Below are 16464 nucleotides of genomic sequence, written 5' to 3' on the forward strand. Positions count from 1 at the left end.
TAGTGGACAAGCGCCCATTTAATTATCTGATGGAATATACCTTTAATGTGAAAGGTAGAACACAAGAAGAGCAGAATTAGGCCGTTCGGCCCATCGAGCCTGCTCTGCCATTCGATCATGGCTGATTTATTTTTCCCTCTCAACCCCATTCTCCTGCCTTCTCCCCGTAACCTTTGACGCCCTTACTAATCAAGAACCTATCAACCTCCGCTTTAAATACACCCACTGACTTGGCCTCCACAGCCGTCTGTGGCAATGAATTCCACAGATTCACCTCCCTCTGGCTAAGGAAATTCCTCCTCATCTCCGTTCTAAAGGGACACCCTTTTATTCTGCGGCTGTGCCTTCTGGTCCTAGACTCTCCCACTACTGGAAACATCCTCTCCACATCCACTCTATAATAATCAGTAGGTTTCAATGAGAGCCCCCCCCCCCCCCCCCCCCCCCCCATCCTTCTAAACTCCAGCGAGTACAGGTCCAGAGCCATCAAATGCTCCTCATGTGTTAACCCTTTCATTCCTGGGATCACTCTTGTAATCCTCCTCTGGACCATCTCCAACACCAACACATCCTTCCTTAGATATGGGGCCCAAAACTGCTCACGATACTCCAAATGTGGTCTGATCAATGCCTTATAAAGCCTCAGCATTACATCCTTGCTTTTATATTCTCATCCTCTCAAAATAAACGCAAACATTGCATTTGCCTTCCTTACTACTGACTCAGCCTGCAAGTTAACCTTTTTGGAATCCTGCACTAGGACTCCCACGTCCCTTTGCACCTCCGAATTCTGTCACCATTTAGAAAATAGTCTATGCCTTTATTCCTTCTACCAAAGTGCATGACCGTACACTTCCCTACACTGTATTCCATCTGCCACTTCTTTGCCCCTTCTCCCAACCTGTCCAAGCCGTTCTGCAGACTCCCTGCTTCCTCAACACCACCTGCCCCTCCACCTATCTTTGTATCATCCGCAAACTTGGCCACAAAGCCATCAATTCTGTCACCTAGATCATTGACACATAACGTGAAAAGTACCCCTGCGGAACAGCATTGATCACCAGCAGCCAACCAGAGAAGGCCCCCTTTATTCCCACTCTTTGCCTTCTGCAGTCAGCCAATCTTCTATCCATGCTAGTAACTTTCCTGTAATACCATGGGCTCCTATGTTGTTTAGCAGCCTCATGTGCGGCACCTTGTCAAAGACCTTCTGAAAATCCAAGTTAGCAACATTCACTGACTCTCCTTTGTCCATCCTGCCTGTTACTTCCTCAAAGAATTCCAACAGATTTGTCAGGCAAGATCTCCCCTTAAGGAAACCATGCTGACTGTGGCCTATTTTATTAAGTGCTTCCAAGTACCCCGAAACCTCATCTTTAATAATAGACTCTTAAAATCTTACCAACCACTGAAGTCTGGCTAACTGGCCTATAATTTCCTGGCTTTTGCTTCCCTCCCTTAAAGAGTGGAGTGATATTTGTGATTTTTCAGTCCTCTGTACCATGTCTGACTCTAGTGCCGTTCCTGGCTCTAGTGATTCTTGAAAGGTCACTACTAATGCCTCCACAATCTCTTCAGCTACCTCTTTCAGAACCCTGATCCATCCGGTCCAGGTGACTTATCCACCTTCAGACCTTACAGCTTCCCAAGCACCTTCTCCTTAGTAATAGTGACTACACTCACTTCTGCCCCTGACTCTCTTGAATATCTGGCACGTTGGACAGTGGTTGGCTCCCTCAGCCTTCAGGAGGATGTATGGCCCTGGACTAGGTTCAGCACAGCTACTGGAGATTTATGATATGAAGCCAGGCTGCAGGGATTGGGTTTGAGCAACTATTTTCCAAGGGCAGGGAGCATAGCCTTACACCTATCACTGGGATGCGTTCAGGAGCCGCCCTTCATGCAGAGTGCAGTGGAAGGAAATTGCTTTCCCAGAATGTTGTTGATGTCAGCAGTGAATTAAAAGTTTCAGAGCTGCAAGTAATGAACTTTGTTCTGGGTAATGACGGATATCGGACCAAGGCAGGTAGATGGAGATCCGACACAAATCAGTCGCGATCTGATTGAATAACAGGAATGAAGAGCTAAGGAGCCTCCTCTTATTCCTGTGTTCCAAGAAGATGCCTGTGTCCTTTAAAGAGACCATCCTCTATGAGTTGGGTGGTCAGTATAAGATTCAAAATCTATAAAAGTTAGATGCTTCTAAACGTGTATCTTACTTCTGCGATGGTCTTCCATTTCACTTGCTCCTACGTAGAACATAAAGCAGTACAACAGAGGAACAGGCCCTTCAGCCCACAATGCCTGTGCCAAACACGATGTTGAATTAAACAAAACCTATCTGCCTGCACGTGATCTATATCCCTCCGTTCCCTGCATGTTTATGCTGTGCAATTTCCAGTCACGTGTGTCTCCTTGGTCTATCTGACTCTGGCACTTTCTGTTCCTCCGTTAGATCCAAGTACATGGATCACTTTGAGAAGCGCGACCTGAAGGCTTTCTCCGCAGAGCCACTGCTGGTCTACCCCACCCACTACACGGGTGACACGGGCTACGTCAGTGACACTGAGACCTCCACGGTCTGGGACAACGAGAAGCTAAAGACGGACTGGGACCGCGCCAAGTCACAGAAGACCAGGGAGCAGGTAAAGATCCGGGAAGCAGCTCAGAACCTGGACATGTCGCATTCGCCAATCGATTCAGCCGCCAGAGATGAGCTGTGACCAGTGGCTTAGACCCGCACTCGAAGGCCATTCACAAAGGAGGGTGCTGGAAATGAGCAGGGACAGGTGCTATGTCTTGGAACGAGTTGAAATGACCTCCAAACTATGACTACGTGAGGTAACGCTCTTCACTGTGGTAACCAGCATGAGTGGGGGTGCCTATGCTGAGTTAACTGTTGATTAATTCGTTATGTGCCTCAATGTATTATTAATAGATAGCCATACACGATTCACCTCAAAAGGACTGAATACCTTGCAGGGCCAAAGCAACGAAATCAAACAAGTGATATCGAATCGGTCATCTGTTATATACCTCGCTCGTTACTGAGTTCTATTGACTTTAGTTGAACAGAGTGTCAAAAGGGGTTTATAACTGATGTGATGTCAGCCAGTACACATCACTCCTACCCACTGTCTTATCATTCTGCTTACACTTTTAATATAACACAAATATTACAATTTTTTTTACTGTTTGATTTCTGTCGGTTCTATACCTGCAGTTGTAGCTGTTTTGGTCCCTGTGGGGTTTTGTCAGCTGTGTACTAACCTAGATGCTTGGGTGGAAGCCCCATAACCTTCGTAAGGGCACGTCATTGTAACCTGTCCAGATGCTGTACCTCTGGTAAAGGGCGAGCTGGGAGATGAGTTGATGCCAAAATCAGCCTCTGCTTTCTGTACCTGGTTAAGCAGTAAATGCCAAGCAGCTCGCTGTTCCAAAACCAAGGGTGTACAAATGTGGGAAACGAGTTACTTGCATAAGAGGCGGAGGTGTGCACACTGCTCACAAAGGGCATCAGTGCTGGCAGTACCTGCTCACACAGGTGATGAATCCAGTGGCACCTGGGCACAATAAACAGTCGGTGTCACGATCTTGGGTAATGGAGCTGGGGTCAAGCTCAGCTCAGTCAAGTTGAGTGGTCGAGCAGGTCTGAGGTGCCGTGAGTTCCACACCAGGTTAGTCACACGTCAGTTCTTACGCACAGGTTGTGTGCCCCTTGTATTCATTATAAACCTGCCCTGTGCTCCCAGGTGCAGATCTTAAGTACATTCATTGACCACACACTGGAGAAGCGGGCGTTGGGAATAATTCTGATTCTGGATGAGAATCTGGAACGTTTTAAAGAGAACCAGGTTGCCAAAGTCCAAATCAAGGAGCAGATCGGCCTCGTGCTGTTTCCCAGTGTGTTTGTTCCCTCTGCTCCAAACCTCCCAGTCCCCTTTTTGATGTGTATCCAAGGACCTACAATCCCTCAATCCAGCCACTGTTAATTAATTACACTGCTCTGCCTGAGCATATAAAGCAGCTGGGACCTGAGTCAGCTTCAGTTTCGGCTTTGAGCAAAAAGCAAACTGCTGGAGGAACTCAGCGGGTCGAGCAGCGTCCACAGATGCCGAGTTCGTCCAGCAGGTGCTCCAGACTATGTCATTTGCAATCTCTTGTGCCTCTTAAATTTCGGCTTGACGTATGCTGGATCTTCAAACTCGAGTACACTTTGCATGGGACCAGTCCATTATTAGCTGGTGTGTACGATTCCAACACCAGCAGGTTATTGAGGTGATTCAACTAGTACGAGGAATGATATTACCCTCAACTTGCTCTTTGAGCTTCCAGAGGAACAGCTGGACTGGTTTCAAATATCATTGTGTGTATTCTGACTATTTCTTCCAATTACTTATGCCAAAAACTTAGCACCTTATTGAATTTTCTGTCTGTTCCTACTCTCTCCCTGTGCAATCCATTCCACACACTCACCAACCATTGGCTGAAGTAATTCAGTCAAAACGATTTGTTCAGCTCTCAACTCAGTTCCCGCATCCTCCTGTGTACACAGTTGGTTACCGTTTAACACAAAGAGCGCTGGAGGAACTCAGTGGGTCTGGCAGCATCTGTGGTGGGAAATGGACCGTCAATGTTTCAGGTCGAGATGAAGGGTCTTGACCCAAAAAGTCACCAACAGTCACCAAAAAGTCTACACCCACAGACATTAGTTAACCATAAACAACGGGCTGAATCAGGAGAGTCTGGTCATCATTTCAGGCACAGGTGGATGTTTTATCCAGGCTTCAGGGCTGTTGGTTTGTTTTACCCTGTTCTGTGCCCACTATTTGAATCTTGACAACCCAGCAGGCTGCAGTGTGAATGCAGAACTGTGCAGCTTGCATGACGTAGGTAGATATTCGGTCCACCAATATCACTGGGCTGATTTCCATTTCATTAGGTCTTTCAACATCCACTTGAGTTTGTGTGTTGCACATATCTTTCTTCCTCTTTACAGGATGTCACACTCGTCCTCATTAAATTTCACCTCCCATTGTTTTGTCCACTTGTATACTGTATCTCGCCCATTGCACCCTCATCTCTGACTTGTTCCCTTTAGTGTCACCGTCCTTTGCAGTTCAGTTCTGTCTCTAAACTTAACTTAGTTTCTGAGCCCAATACATTGATGTAAAGAAAAAGCTAACCACCCATAAGCCATTCCCCTCAGTATTAACTCTCCCTCCCTGCCTTTACCCTCCAACTTTTCCTTCTCTACTGTTATGGGGCTGTAGTTCAGCGGGGGTCAGTGCCTTCAAGAGTCTGCAGTAATCTTTTTCTAACTAAAATAACCAAAGTTAAATCTGCCTTTCCCAAAGAACTCCCCTCTCTCTTTCTGTCCCTCGATCTCTTTCTCCCCACAGCCCCCACCCCTTCCACCCTCAGAGTTTCAGGATAAAGGATGAGTGTTGATACAAAATAAAAAGGTGGTTGGGAGTTTTTTAAGTACTCGGTATTTAATTATACTCAAATGTAGAAAGACAGGATTTAAAAAAAAGTTCTTGAAGAATTTTAAAACTGTATCTTAAATGGGGAAAACTTGTGGAGTATCACTGCCAAGTCGCTTCAGTTTGGCTGATTTAACCCAGACATCATTCATTATCCTTGCAATGCCTAGGAATTTTTGATGTTATTTAATATTTCCTGTGTTAAATCTATGTTTACTACTTTGTAATTTTCAATAAAGGTTTTATACAAATTCAGCTACCTTACTTGGTGTAACTTTATTCTCTCAATTGAAATCATGACCTTTGAAAAGACCGCTAGACCAACGAGCTGTACCACCAGCCTGGCGTATGTCGAAAAGTTGGGACGGTGAGTTGCAATGTACCAATGTGTCCTGTTGCCAAAGCGACTTTTGTTATTCTAGGTTACGGCCAATGCACAGCTAGAGAAAGTGTCAGAGCTCAAGTCCTGCAGTCTGAACCCTGCTGTTTAAATGCATTGAATAACAAAATGAAACTCTGCAGATTAACCTGTTGAATACTGAATGTTTTTTTTCCGCACTTGGGTGCAGTTCAGGTCGCACCTTTATAGGAAGGATGTGGAGAGAGTGCAGAAGAGGTTTACCAGGATGCTACCTGGATTAGAGGCTATGAGCTATACGGAAAGGTTGAACAAACTCGGGTTGTTCGCCCTAGAGCGTCGGAGGCTGAGGGGAGACCTGATAGAGGATTTTAAAATTATGAGAGGCATAGATAGACGGTCAGAATCTGTTCCCTTGGGTAGAAATGTCAAACACCAGAGGACATGCTTTTAAGGTCAGAGGGGGGATGTTTAAAGGTGACGTGAGGGGCAGTGTTTTTACGCAGAGAGTGGTGGGTGCCTGGAGTGGGTTACCAGGGGTGGTAGTGGAAGCAGGCAGTTTGGTGGAGTTTAAGAGGCTTTTAGACAGACACATGAATATGAAGGGAATGGAGGGATGTGGATGAGACACAGGAGAAGGATATTTAGTATAAATTGGCGTCAAGATCAGCATCATGGGCCAAATGGCCAGTCCAGTGCTGGACTGTTCCATGTTTTTTGAAGCTTGCAAGTCTGCTAACTGCCAAGGAGTGTCTTTTCTCAGATAACCTGGCCAATGGTGGGGCTCCCATTAGGTTTGGCTTTGTGCTTTTGCTGACCAGTTAACCCATACTGAGTGACACCAACACGAGCTTCCACCTTGTGTGTTCAGTTGTTCTACCTCGTCAGTTGCTGACGTCTCACTGTCTGCAGTGCTTGGGCCCCGACTATCCCAGCTTGCTCTCCAGATACGGGCTGGTGCCGCCTGTTATCCGAGGGCACAGCCTCAGAATAAAGGGACATCCCTTTAAAACTGAGATGAGGAGGAATTTCTTCAGCTAGGGGGTGGTGAATCTATGGAATTTGTTGCCACAGAGGGTGCTGGAGGCCAAGTCACTGGGAAGAGATTGATCGGTAAGGGGGTTAAGGGTCACGGGGAGAAGGCAGGAGAATGCGGTTGGAAAAAAACAGCCATGATTTAATGGTGGAGCAGACTCGATGGGCCAAATGGCCTAATTCTGTTCCTATGTTATATGGTCTTATATCTACTATTTTCAGAGCTCTGTAGAGAGTTTGTCGTTGCTCCCTCACCCATGGAGTGAGGGCTGCCAATATCAGCAGGGGCCCACACTGGATAAACAAGGCAGCCAGGCACAAGGATAAAATCAGCCTGCTTCCCTCAGGGTACATCAGAGAACATCAGTAGAACGGAGAATGTTATCCTGTCTGTGCACCACAGTATCAGCAACTGATGAGGTGGCAGAGTGAAGGGGATTAGTGGATAAGTTGTAGTTCCCACTCTAACTTTACTCAAGTGGACTCGAGAAGAATTTTTATTTGTTTTGTGCCCAATTGTTTATTCAGGGCCAGTGCCTCCAGTCAGGATTCCGGTGACCTGCTCGTGTCCCACTGTCCTTCAATAGAATCTGAATATTAAAGAAAAACTAATTAACAAAAGAAGGAATGACCTTTATTTCTGATTTACTCAATACAACAGGCTCAGTCCTCCACTGTTTAAATGGAACGACGATTAAACAAGCTAAAACAATGTAAGAAAATGATAGAAAGAGAAGTGTCCTAAGTGTCAGGGTCAATTCTGCATAAAATTACAAGTGGAAGGTGCACACAAACACACATCTTAAAATGAAATTTCATGGCCAAGCTTCAAGTGTACAACTGGAGAGTTTGAGATGAAGATGTGTTAGATACAGAGGACTTTTGTGTTCAGCTGTTAGCAGGAGCCCTATTGTAAAGTGTGACTCAAGATTGTTGTCATTGGTGCAGAGTAAAACAACAATCACAAGATGCTGGAGGAACTCAGCAGGTCGGGCAGCACCTGTGGAGAAAAACAGTCAGCATTTTGGGTCGGGACCCTTCTTCAGGACTGAAAGGTCCTGACCCGAAATGTTGACTCTTGTTTTTCTCCACAGGTGCTGCCTGACCTGCTGAGTTCCTCCAGCATCTTCTTGTTTTTTCATCTGGATTCCAGCATCTGAAGTCCTTTGTTCTTCAAAACAATAATCACTTCAGGGATAATTAAATCAAACTTAAATCATTCTCAACTGCTCTGCCTCTACATTCAAAGAAAGGGAATTCTTGCAGTTTGGAATCTTCTTGTTGCAGGTTTGATCTCTGACTACCTTTGCCCTGATTTTACTAGGGGCCAGTTGGGGCAATGCTGTCACTGTATCAGAACCTGCTTCATCAGGCATTCTCTGGGACTGGATTATAACACATTGCCTGATACTAATTCTGCTGTATTGTAAATTATTATTTTGCCTAGTTATTCTGTTTATCAATGAAGCTGGCGAGGTAGTTTATCTGTAGGCAGTAATCGGGAGCGGAGTTACTTTCTCCTTCTGAGGCGAGGGAAGATTATGGTGGAAATCTCATGTATTCTTAAGAGAATGATTTACTGATTTTGAGTTAATTGTTTCTCTTGGGATATGCTAACATTAGGGAATAAGAATGGGTATGGCCTGGAATAGAAACTAGATACAGCCGGGAAACATGGAGAAAGGGTTGTGCAGAAACATGAGTTCAATGTCAGTCACTCTGTTTCACCACCCATCTCTGTGCCCATCTTTTTAATTCTGTACTTGAGCTGCCTTAAGGGGTCTGTCAGACTCTTCCACGACCACGCCTCAAAATCTTCCGCCAGGAGGAAATTCCTGTCAATGATGTCAGATGCTTCCCACCAGTTCTTGAAGCAATTCACCCCCGTCGTGGAGATCTCTGCCACTCCATTCCTGGTAATGAGATCTCCATTGGGTTTAAGGACAATGAGGCATGGGATTTCCCTGACATCGTACATTCTTTGTAAGTCTCTGGAACAGAAAAGATAAACATTTTCTGGAGTCCATGACCCCGTAAAAGAACAAATCAGAATTTTTATGGTTCATTTCACCCATTTGTACATTCAGCAACTAATGAAGTTTTGAACTGCACATTAGGACCTCCTTGACTGTAGCAAAATCCCAGACAGTAAACTGGTAAATTGTAACTTTGTTATTGTCACATGTACCGAGATACAGCAAAAAAACTTGTCATCGACACAGATCATTTCGTACAACAGTGCATTGAGGTAGTACAAGGGAACACAATAACAGAATGCAGAATAAAGTGTCACAGCTACAGAGAGAGTGCAGTGCAGGCAGACATTAAGGTGCAAGGTCATAACGAGGTAGATTGTGAGGCCAAGAGTCCATCTTATCGTACTAGGGAACCATTCAATAGTCTTACAACAGTGGGATAGAAGCTGTCCTTGAGCCTGGTGGTACGTGCTTTCGGGCTTTTGTATCTTCTGCCCAATGGGAGGGGAGAGAAGAGAGTCTGGGGTGGGTGGGGTCTTTGATTACATTGGCTGCTTTACCGAGGCAGCGAGAAGTGTAGACAGAGTCCATGAGGGCCCACCTTCCTCAGGTGCATTTAAAAAATCCCATGCAGTATTTGAAGAAGAGGAGGGAAGCTATCTCCTGTGTCATGGGCATTTATTACTCAACAGTTCATTGGACCTTGTTTGCATTTTGCCTACCTCCTTCCCTATGGTAGCATGAAAAGTAACCGTTGGTTGTGAAACATTTTTGGATGTTCTGAGCACACAAAAGATGCGAATGAATCCAAGTTTTTATATCTAACTGCTCCCATGGCAACATATTACAGGTAGAATTGCTGGTCAGTGGGAGCAGATGTGCTAGAAAAGATATAACAAGAAAGGTCTTTGTCGGATTCCTCATATTTCTTCACACTGCCGCCTCCTAGATCCAGTTATACTTACAATAATAAACTTACTACCTACACATTATTTAGAATATTTCTCACCAAGTGAGATTGTTATTAAATTTACTTTGTACTAATCTAAATTTATCCAATGGTACCCAGTTCCTTAAATTGAAATTTTCTTTTTATCATTGAAAACTAAATTCCCTTTTATAAACAGTTCTCAAACATCTCCCTTTAAAGTTTATTCCCTTTATAATCGTGGATTTTCTTGCAGCTTTTCTTTGCATCTTTGTTCAATATTTTTTGTTTGGCAAGCATGGACAAGAATGCTGAAACACCCTATTCCTGTGCTGTGTTAATTCCTACAGGGCTTATGTCTGTAGACTTCACTTCTCAGCAGTAAGTTTCTAACTTGTCTGCCAGATTGGATAAATCTTTTGCTGCTACTTCAGTCTCTGCCCCTTCTCCTGTTTGTTACCTTGCCAGCAATTTTCAGATGTTTGGATTTGATAGGAGCAGGGATAGACCACACAGTCCCTCTAGCCTGCACAGAATTCAAATGGATTATGTCTGATCTTGCACCTCAGTCATGTTCCTGCCTGATCCTCATTTTACTTGAACATAGAACAACAGAGGCCCTTTGGCCCATGATGTCTGTGCCCAACCATGATGCCAGTTCAAACCGATTCCATCCACCTGCACATGACCTGCATCCCTGCATTCCTTTAATGTTCAAATACACAAGCTGAGGAGGCCATAGAGGGATTTACCTGAAGTGTTTTTTTCTGTCTAACCCTGTGGTTTTGTCTTATCGATGGTTTTGCTTCGCTGGGAGATCACATAGTATTGGGGGTAGGTTAGTCATAATGCTTCAGCCATTATGGTGTGATGAAGGCTCGATGAATCAGCTAGTCTGTCACTTTGATATGTTGTCCACGCATCTCTGGCCTTTCACCATCCAAAGGCACAGCTGTCACTCCGTCGACAGTTTGTTTTTCTGAGATCATCCTCTCTTACTTACAGCTACATTAGCCAGCTATAATTGTAACTTGTGTTCAGAGTCCAAGCTGGTAGCTCGTATACCTAATCTTTTCCAATTTCTATTGTAACAAACAGTCTGCTGGAGGAACCCAATGGATTGAGCTGATTTCTATTGTTTAGACTTCTAATCGGTCTGCAGCACAACTGCTTCAGACATTCTTTACGATCTCTCTGGGAAATCTCTCTTCTGAGGAAACTTCCTGGCAAAATTCCTAGAATTCACCATGTGCTTTGAATTAGTAACATTAGAATCTCCCATCCTTACTATAAAGTCAGAAGCCCCTTATAGGATTAAACCCAACAATCCAAATCCACAGCAAATACCGTTGATCAGAAGCAGGCTGAAAAATATCCGGCTGGCAAGTGTGGTGACTTTTAGCTTGCCATTGGGCTTCTTGGTTCAAGCACTCACCTACCAAGAAGGTATGGAGGTCATTGGCCTGAGATTTCTTACATGTTCAATCACTATCAAACTAGAAAAGGTGCCAGAGCTTCAGAGGATGTTGGCTGGAAAGTGGGGAGTGCCCTGTACTGGGCTTCTCAGTAATGGTGCAGGGAATAAGGCCCACACCTGGTGGCGGATGGACCTGCAAGCGATCATTTAGACTTCTCGTTTCCTTGATCTGAAGTCCGTTTCAGACCATGTGATCTCCTAGGAGAAGCAAAAAGAAAGATAAAAGGGAAACGCAGCATAGCTGCCTCACAGCTCCGGCGACCCAGGTTCGATCCCGACCTCTGGTGCTGTCTGTGTGGAGTTTGCACGTTCTCCCTGTGACCGTGTGGGTTTCCCCCAGTGCTCCAGTTTCCTCCCACATCCCAAAGACCTGTGGGTTGGTAGGTTAGTTGACCAGGGTAAATTGCCTCCCAGGGTGTGGGTGGGTGGTAGAATCGGCGGTGGGGGGGGGGGGGGTAGGCGAGAGTTGAAGGGGATTAGAGAAAATACAATGGGATTAGTGTAAATGGGTGCTGGATGGTTGGCACACACCCAGTGGTGAAAGGACCTGTCTCTGTGCTGTACAACTCATTTCTAATCTCTGTATAGGTCAGTCCTTTTAATAAACTGCCTGTAACTTAAGCAAAAACGGTCAGTAAGTCATTGGAACAAAAGACTGCAGATGCTGGAAATCTGAACCAAAACCAGATTCTGGAAGCATTCAGCAGGTCGGGCAGCGTCAGCGGGGAGAGAATTTGGGCTGATGTTTCAGGTCAAGGACCGGCAAAGTGAGAAGATGGGAGTGGTTTTAAGCTGTGGGGAAGGGGAGGTGGAGAGAACGGAGGGAGTGGCTGGGATAAGCTGCACACCCAGGTTGTCATGTTAACAAATGCCTTAAAACCACCAGATGGAGACAGAAAAGGAAAATGAAACACAATGAAGCAGCCACAGTGGTGGAGAGAGAGAGAAAACACCGAGGCTACCTTATATTGAGCTGGGGTGTTGGTCTCTGCCAGACATCAAGCATTGTGGTGTCAACTCGATTAACGTAATGTGCATGATGGATAGTTTATCAGCTTTTACAGAGTTTTAGACCTTCAGTATTCGTGGATCGTGCATAACACACTCACACACATCTCTCTCTCTCTCTCTCTCTCTCTCTCTCTCTCTCTCTCTCTCACACACACACACACACACACACACACACACACACACACACACACACACACACACACACACACACACACACCTACCTCTTCCCTTCAGACTTAGCCATCTGGAACTGACCGCACTGTTCACCTCTCAGACTTGGGTAGAATAGAATCAGAGAAGGGTTATAGCACAGAAGGAGTGCACTAGGCCCATCATCTCCATACTAGCTAGCTCTCTTCCAGAGTAACTCTCTGGTTCCACCTTTATTCCATGGCCTTGCAAACCCTTCTCCACCATATATTTATCCAATTATCCAATGTTCCCTTGTCGTTGAGTCAGCCTGCCAACTACCAAATCCCAAAAAACACACACACCCAGATGGAGAGATTTAAATGCACGCAGAATAACAGATAAATTTAACATGGAGCATTTTGCTAAGATGTTTCACATACAATACTTGATGCTGCCACATGAAGAGGTGTCAGGACAAGAGACATGGGTGTTCAGGAGGACCTCTGAGCAGGATGGAGAGGTGGTGAGGTCCATAGGTTCAGAGGGGGTGTTTCCGAGCTTAGAGCCATGGTATCTGAACACCTGTTGAACACTGGAGATGTGGGACTGAGGGACTGGAGATGCAGCCTGGGACTGGGGCATTGCGGAGCCTTTGGAGGGTTGTCGATTTCAGAAATGGGGAGAAGGCAAAGTCCCAGAGGGAAATGAAGATGTTTGGTTGAAGAGGGTGTTGATGGTGAACTGGATTTGGTCCAAGTTAACGTGTTGGAAGCAGAGTTTAAGATGAGCACGGTTTACATTTACTTATCACTTATTATCTTGATGGGGAGAAAATTCAAAGTACAGAAGTACAAAGGGACTTGGGGGTACTCGTGCAGGATACCCTGAGGTTAACCACCAGGTCGGATCGGCGGTAAGGAAAGCGAATGCTATGTTGGCATTCATTTCGAGAGGTATAATGTATAAAAGTAAGGAAGTGTTGATGAGGATCTGTGGAACACTGGTGAGGCCTCATTTGGAATACTGTGTGCAGTTTTGGGCCCCTTATCTTAGGAAGGATGTGCTGATGTTGGAGAGGGTTCAGAAAAGATTTACGAGGATGATTCCCGGAATGAAAGGGCTTACCTATGATGAGCGTTTGTCAGCTGTTGGACTGTACTCACTGGAGTACAGAAGAATGAGAGGGGACCTCATAGCGACATTTAGAATGTTGAAAGGACTGGACAGAGTAGATGTGGCTAAGCTGTTTCCCGTGGTGGGTGAGTCCAGGACTAGAGGGCACAGTCTTAGAATTAGAGGGTACAGGTTTAAAACAGAGATGAGGGGAAATTTCTTTAGCCAGAGGGTAGTGAATTTATGGAATTCTTTGCCACGTACAGCAGTGGAGGCCCAGTCACTGGGGGTGTTTCAGGAGGAGATTGATAGGTATCTAATTAGTCAGGGTATCAAGGGTTATGGGGATAAGGCCGGAAATTGGGGCTAGATAGGAATAGTTTTAGTTTAGCTAATGGAGCAGACTTGATGGGCCGAATGGCCTACTGCTGCTCCCTTGTCTTGTGATCTTGTGAAAGCTTTCTGCAGGTCAGACATCAACATCTCCCGTTCCACCAGGCGACATCCTTACCTTTTGAACTCGTCCTGGAAAGGTACGAAGAGCCACTTCCTGTGCAGCGTCTTGAGGTAGCGCTGCTGCTTCTCCTCGCTTGGATCCTGGGAAATGTACACTAGCGCCAGCTGAGCCGCTCGAAGGATGTAATATTCATCCATCAGCCGGTTGGAGAAGTCCTGCAGTGCAGGGGCGAACTCCTGGCATCTGGGGCAGTCGCTCGAACCAAAGTACAGCAGCACCACCTTGTTGCGCAGCGCGTTGTCCAGCTGCTGCTGGGTGTCGAGTTCATCTCTGTCCCTGTTGTTCTGTATCAAGGTTACTCCTGTGAACAGGTCCACCATGGCGATCAGTCGTCTCTGCAGCAGCCTCGGCCCCGAAATCAGATTTATCTAGTCGGGATCTTTATGTGTGCCGTTCTAATTCTCCGTCCCACTCTGGCCTCAGCCTCTTACACTGCTCTACTGAAGCTGAACAGAAGCTTAAGGAATAGCATTTAATCCTTTCTATTAAGGATTTTACAGCCTCCTGGCCTCATTGTCCAATCTTATTTACTAATATTGAAGTTAACAGTACCATGACATTGATTCAATCATGGATAGTGCTCCATCTTCTCAGTAAGCAGGTGCCAGTAATGGTTCTGGTGTAGCCATTCACACCTCAGACAGACCTATATTTTGTTTCAGCGCATTTCCTAAGACCAGACCCATTTGCCTTGAACCTTCACCCCTTTTGTCATTTATATAGAAACAACCTGCCTGCTATATAACAAGTCCATGCTAGTGGGTGTTCACTGCAAGAGCCTCTTCACAGAACATCCATCTCACCATATTAGCATAATCATCTACTGTTATTTACTTATGAAGCTTCCCCTAAAATTGCATCTGTGCTACTTATAATGACTACATGTTTTAATCACCTGTGTTTCTCCTAAATTCCCTGTTGGATATATAAATAACTTCCCTGCACCGATGGCCCCTATTTTTGGTTCCCGCCCTGGCCTCCTTCCCCTTTGCTCCTTTCTCCCTCCTCACCCACTCTCTCCCCTCCCTTCATAATGTGAAACCTGTCGAATCTCTGGCATCTTCCACTCCCGATGGAAGACCATTGGCTCACTGCCTTCGCTCTCATTCTTTCTCCACGGGTGCTGCCTGAACTGCTGACAATTCCCAACATTTTCTTTTCCATTTCCATCATTTGCAGCGTTTAGTGGCTTACGATTAATGTACTGATTTGGACTTAAACAACTTCTGATAACGTCTTGCTCAAAGCCAAGTCAACAATCTTTTCTGTTTCATAGCTTTTATATTCCTTTGTTCATGTTCTCCCTATAACTGCCCTCCTTAATCTATCAACTGGATGACCTTGTCTACAGCTCATCCCCACACCATCCCTGGCCTCACCCTATGAGGGACACTCCCTTTGTCCTATCCATCCCTTCTACATTAACTCCATTTCTCTTATAACAACAACACTTAAAACACATTTGGACAGGTACACGGGTAGGAAAGGTTTAGAGGGATACGGGTCAAATGCAGGCAAATGGGACTAGCTCAGATGGGAATCTTGGTCAGCATGGACAAGTTGGGCCGAAGGACCTGTATCCATGCTCTATGACTCTTTCCGCAGATGCTGCCTGACCTGCTGAGTGCTTCCATCTTTTTCTGTTTTTACTTCAGATTTCCAGCATCTGCAGGTTTTTAAATTCTAAATCTCTTCAGTTCTCTTTTGACAGGGATCCAACGAACAGAGGAAGCTGCCAATGGCAGTCAGTGGCTGCAGCAGATGGTCATGTCATCAGTTAAATGTTGATGCCAGTTTCTTCCTGCACAGTTTGTTCTTCTCCAATGGTTCCTAGTTCTGGGGAAGGGTCATCACCTGGAAAATGTTAATTTTGCTTCTCTCTTCTCGCGCTGATAGTTCCTGTCACCTTGTGTTTTTATCTCAGATCTTCGCCTGTTGCAGTACTTGGATTTTGTGTGTACAGTAAAACTCTGATGATCCGGCATCAGCAATCTGGATGGTTCAGCATCTGGCTCACTTATTAGAGCGGAGTGTGAGCCAGAGGTCCAGAGTACAAATGGGGTGTGCAGGCAGACAGTGGGGGGGGGGGGGGGGTGGAGGGAGGGGGTGGCGGGGAGGGAGTCGAGTGCGGCTGTGGCTGGGGTCCAGATTGTGGGTCAGATGTGCACTGTGTTGGGGTTTGGAACATTGGGGGGTCAGGAATGTGGATGGGTTTGCAGCCGGAGTCAGGGTCCGGAGTGCTTTTTATATTTCCGACTCCCTTTAATCTCACCAGGTTTATTACACTACAGTGCACATGTAAAGAAGTGATAAAGGTGTACTTGGATATTAATTGGAGGAACATCCAATAGCTCCAAAAAATTTGTCCGGCACTGTGAAAGTTCCCAAGAAGCCGGATTATCGGAATTGTTCAGTGCCACTTTAATGGATG

At 45.6% G+C, this 16464-nt stretch overlaps 2 protein-coding genes across 2 annotated transcripts in view; one reads left to right on the plus strand and one right to left on the minus strand.

The window, feature by feature from the left end:
* The window catches only part of LOC127585052 (procollagen galactosyltransferase 1-like), a 62972-nt gene extending 57231 nt beyond the window's left edge, over nt 1–5741 (plus strand). Inside the window, exon 12 of the mRNA XM_052042190.1 lies at nt 2456–5741. Within this exon, the coding sequence (XP_051898150.1) occupies nt 2456–2723 (268 nt within the window). The 3' untranslated portion in view covers nt 2724–5741. The remainder of the gene's footprint in view (nt 1–2455) is intronic.
* Nucleotides 5742–8577: 2836 nt separating this feature from the next.
* Nucleotides 8578–14353, minus strand: nxnl1 (nucleoredoxin like 1). Its single transcript, XM_052042204.1, has 2 exons — nt 14028–14353; nt 8578–8870 (listed from the first exon to the last, which is right to left on the minus strand). The coding sequence occupies exons 1-2, from the start codon at nt 14351–14353 to the stop codon at nt 8594–8596; spliced, it is 603 nt and encodes a 200-aa protein (XP_051898164.1). The 3' UTR covers nt 8578–8593.
* Nucleotides 14354–16464: the final 2111 nt, after the last annotated feature.

Source organism: Pristis pectinata, chromosome 31, assembly GCF_009764475.1.
Source record: "Pristis pectinata isolate sPriPec2 chromosome 31, sPriPec2.1.pri, whole genome shotgun sequence".
NCBI classification, from domain to species: Eukaryota; Metazoa; Chordata; class Chondrichthyes; order Rhinopristiformes; family Pristidae; genus Pristis; species Pristis pectinata.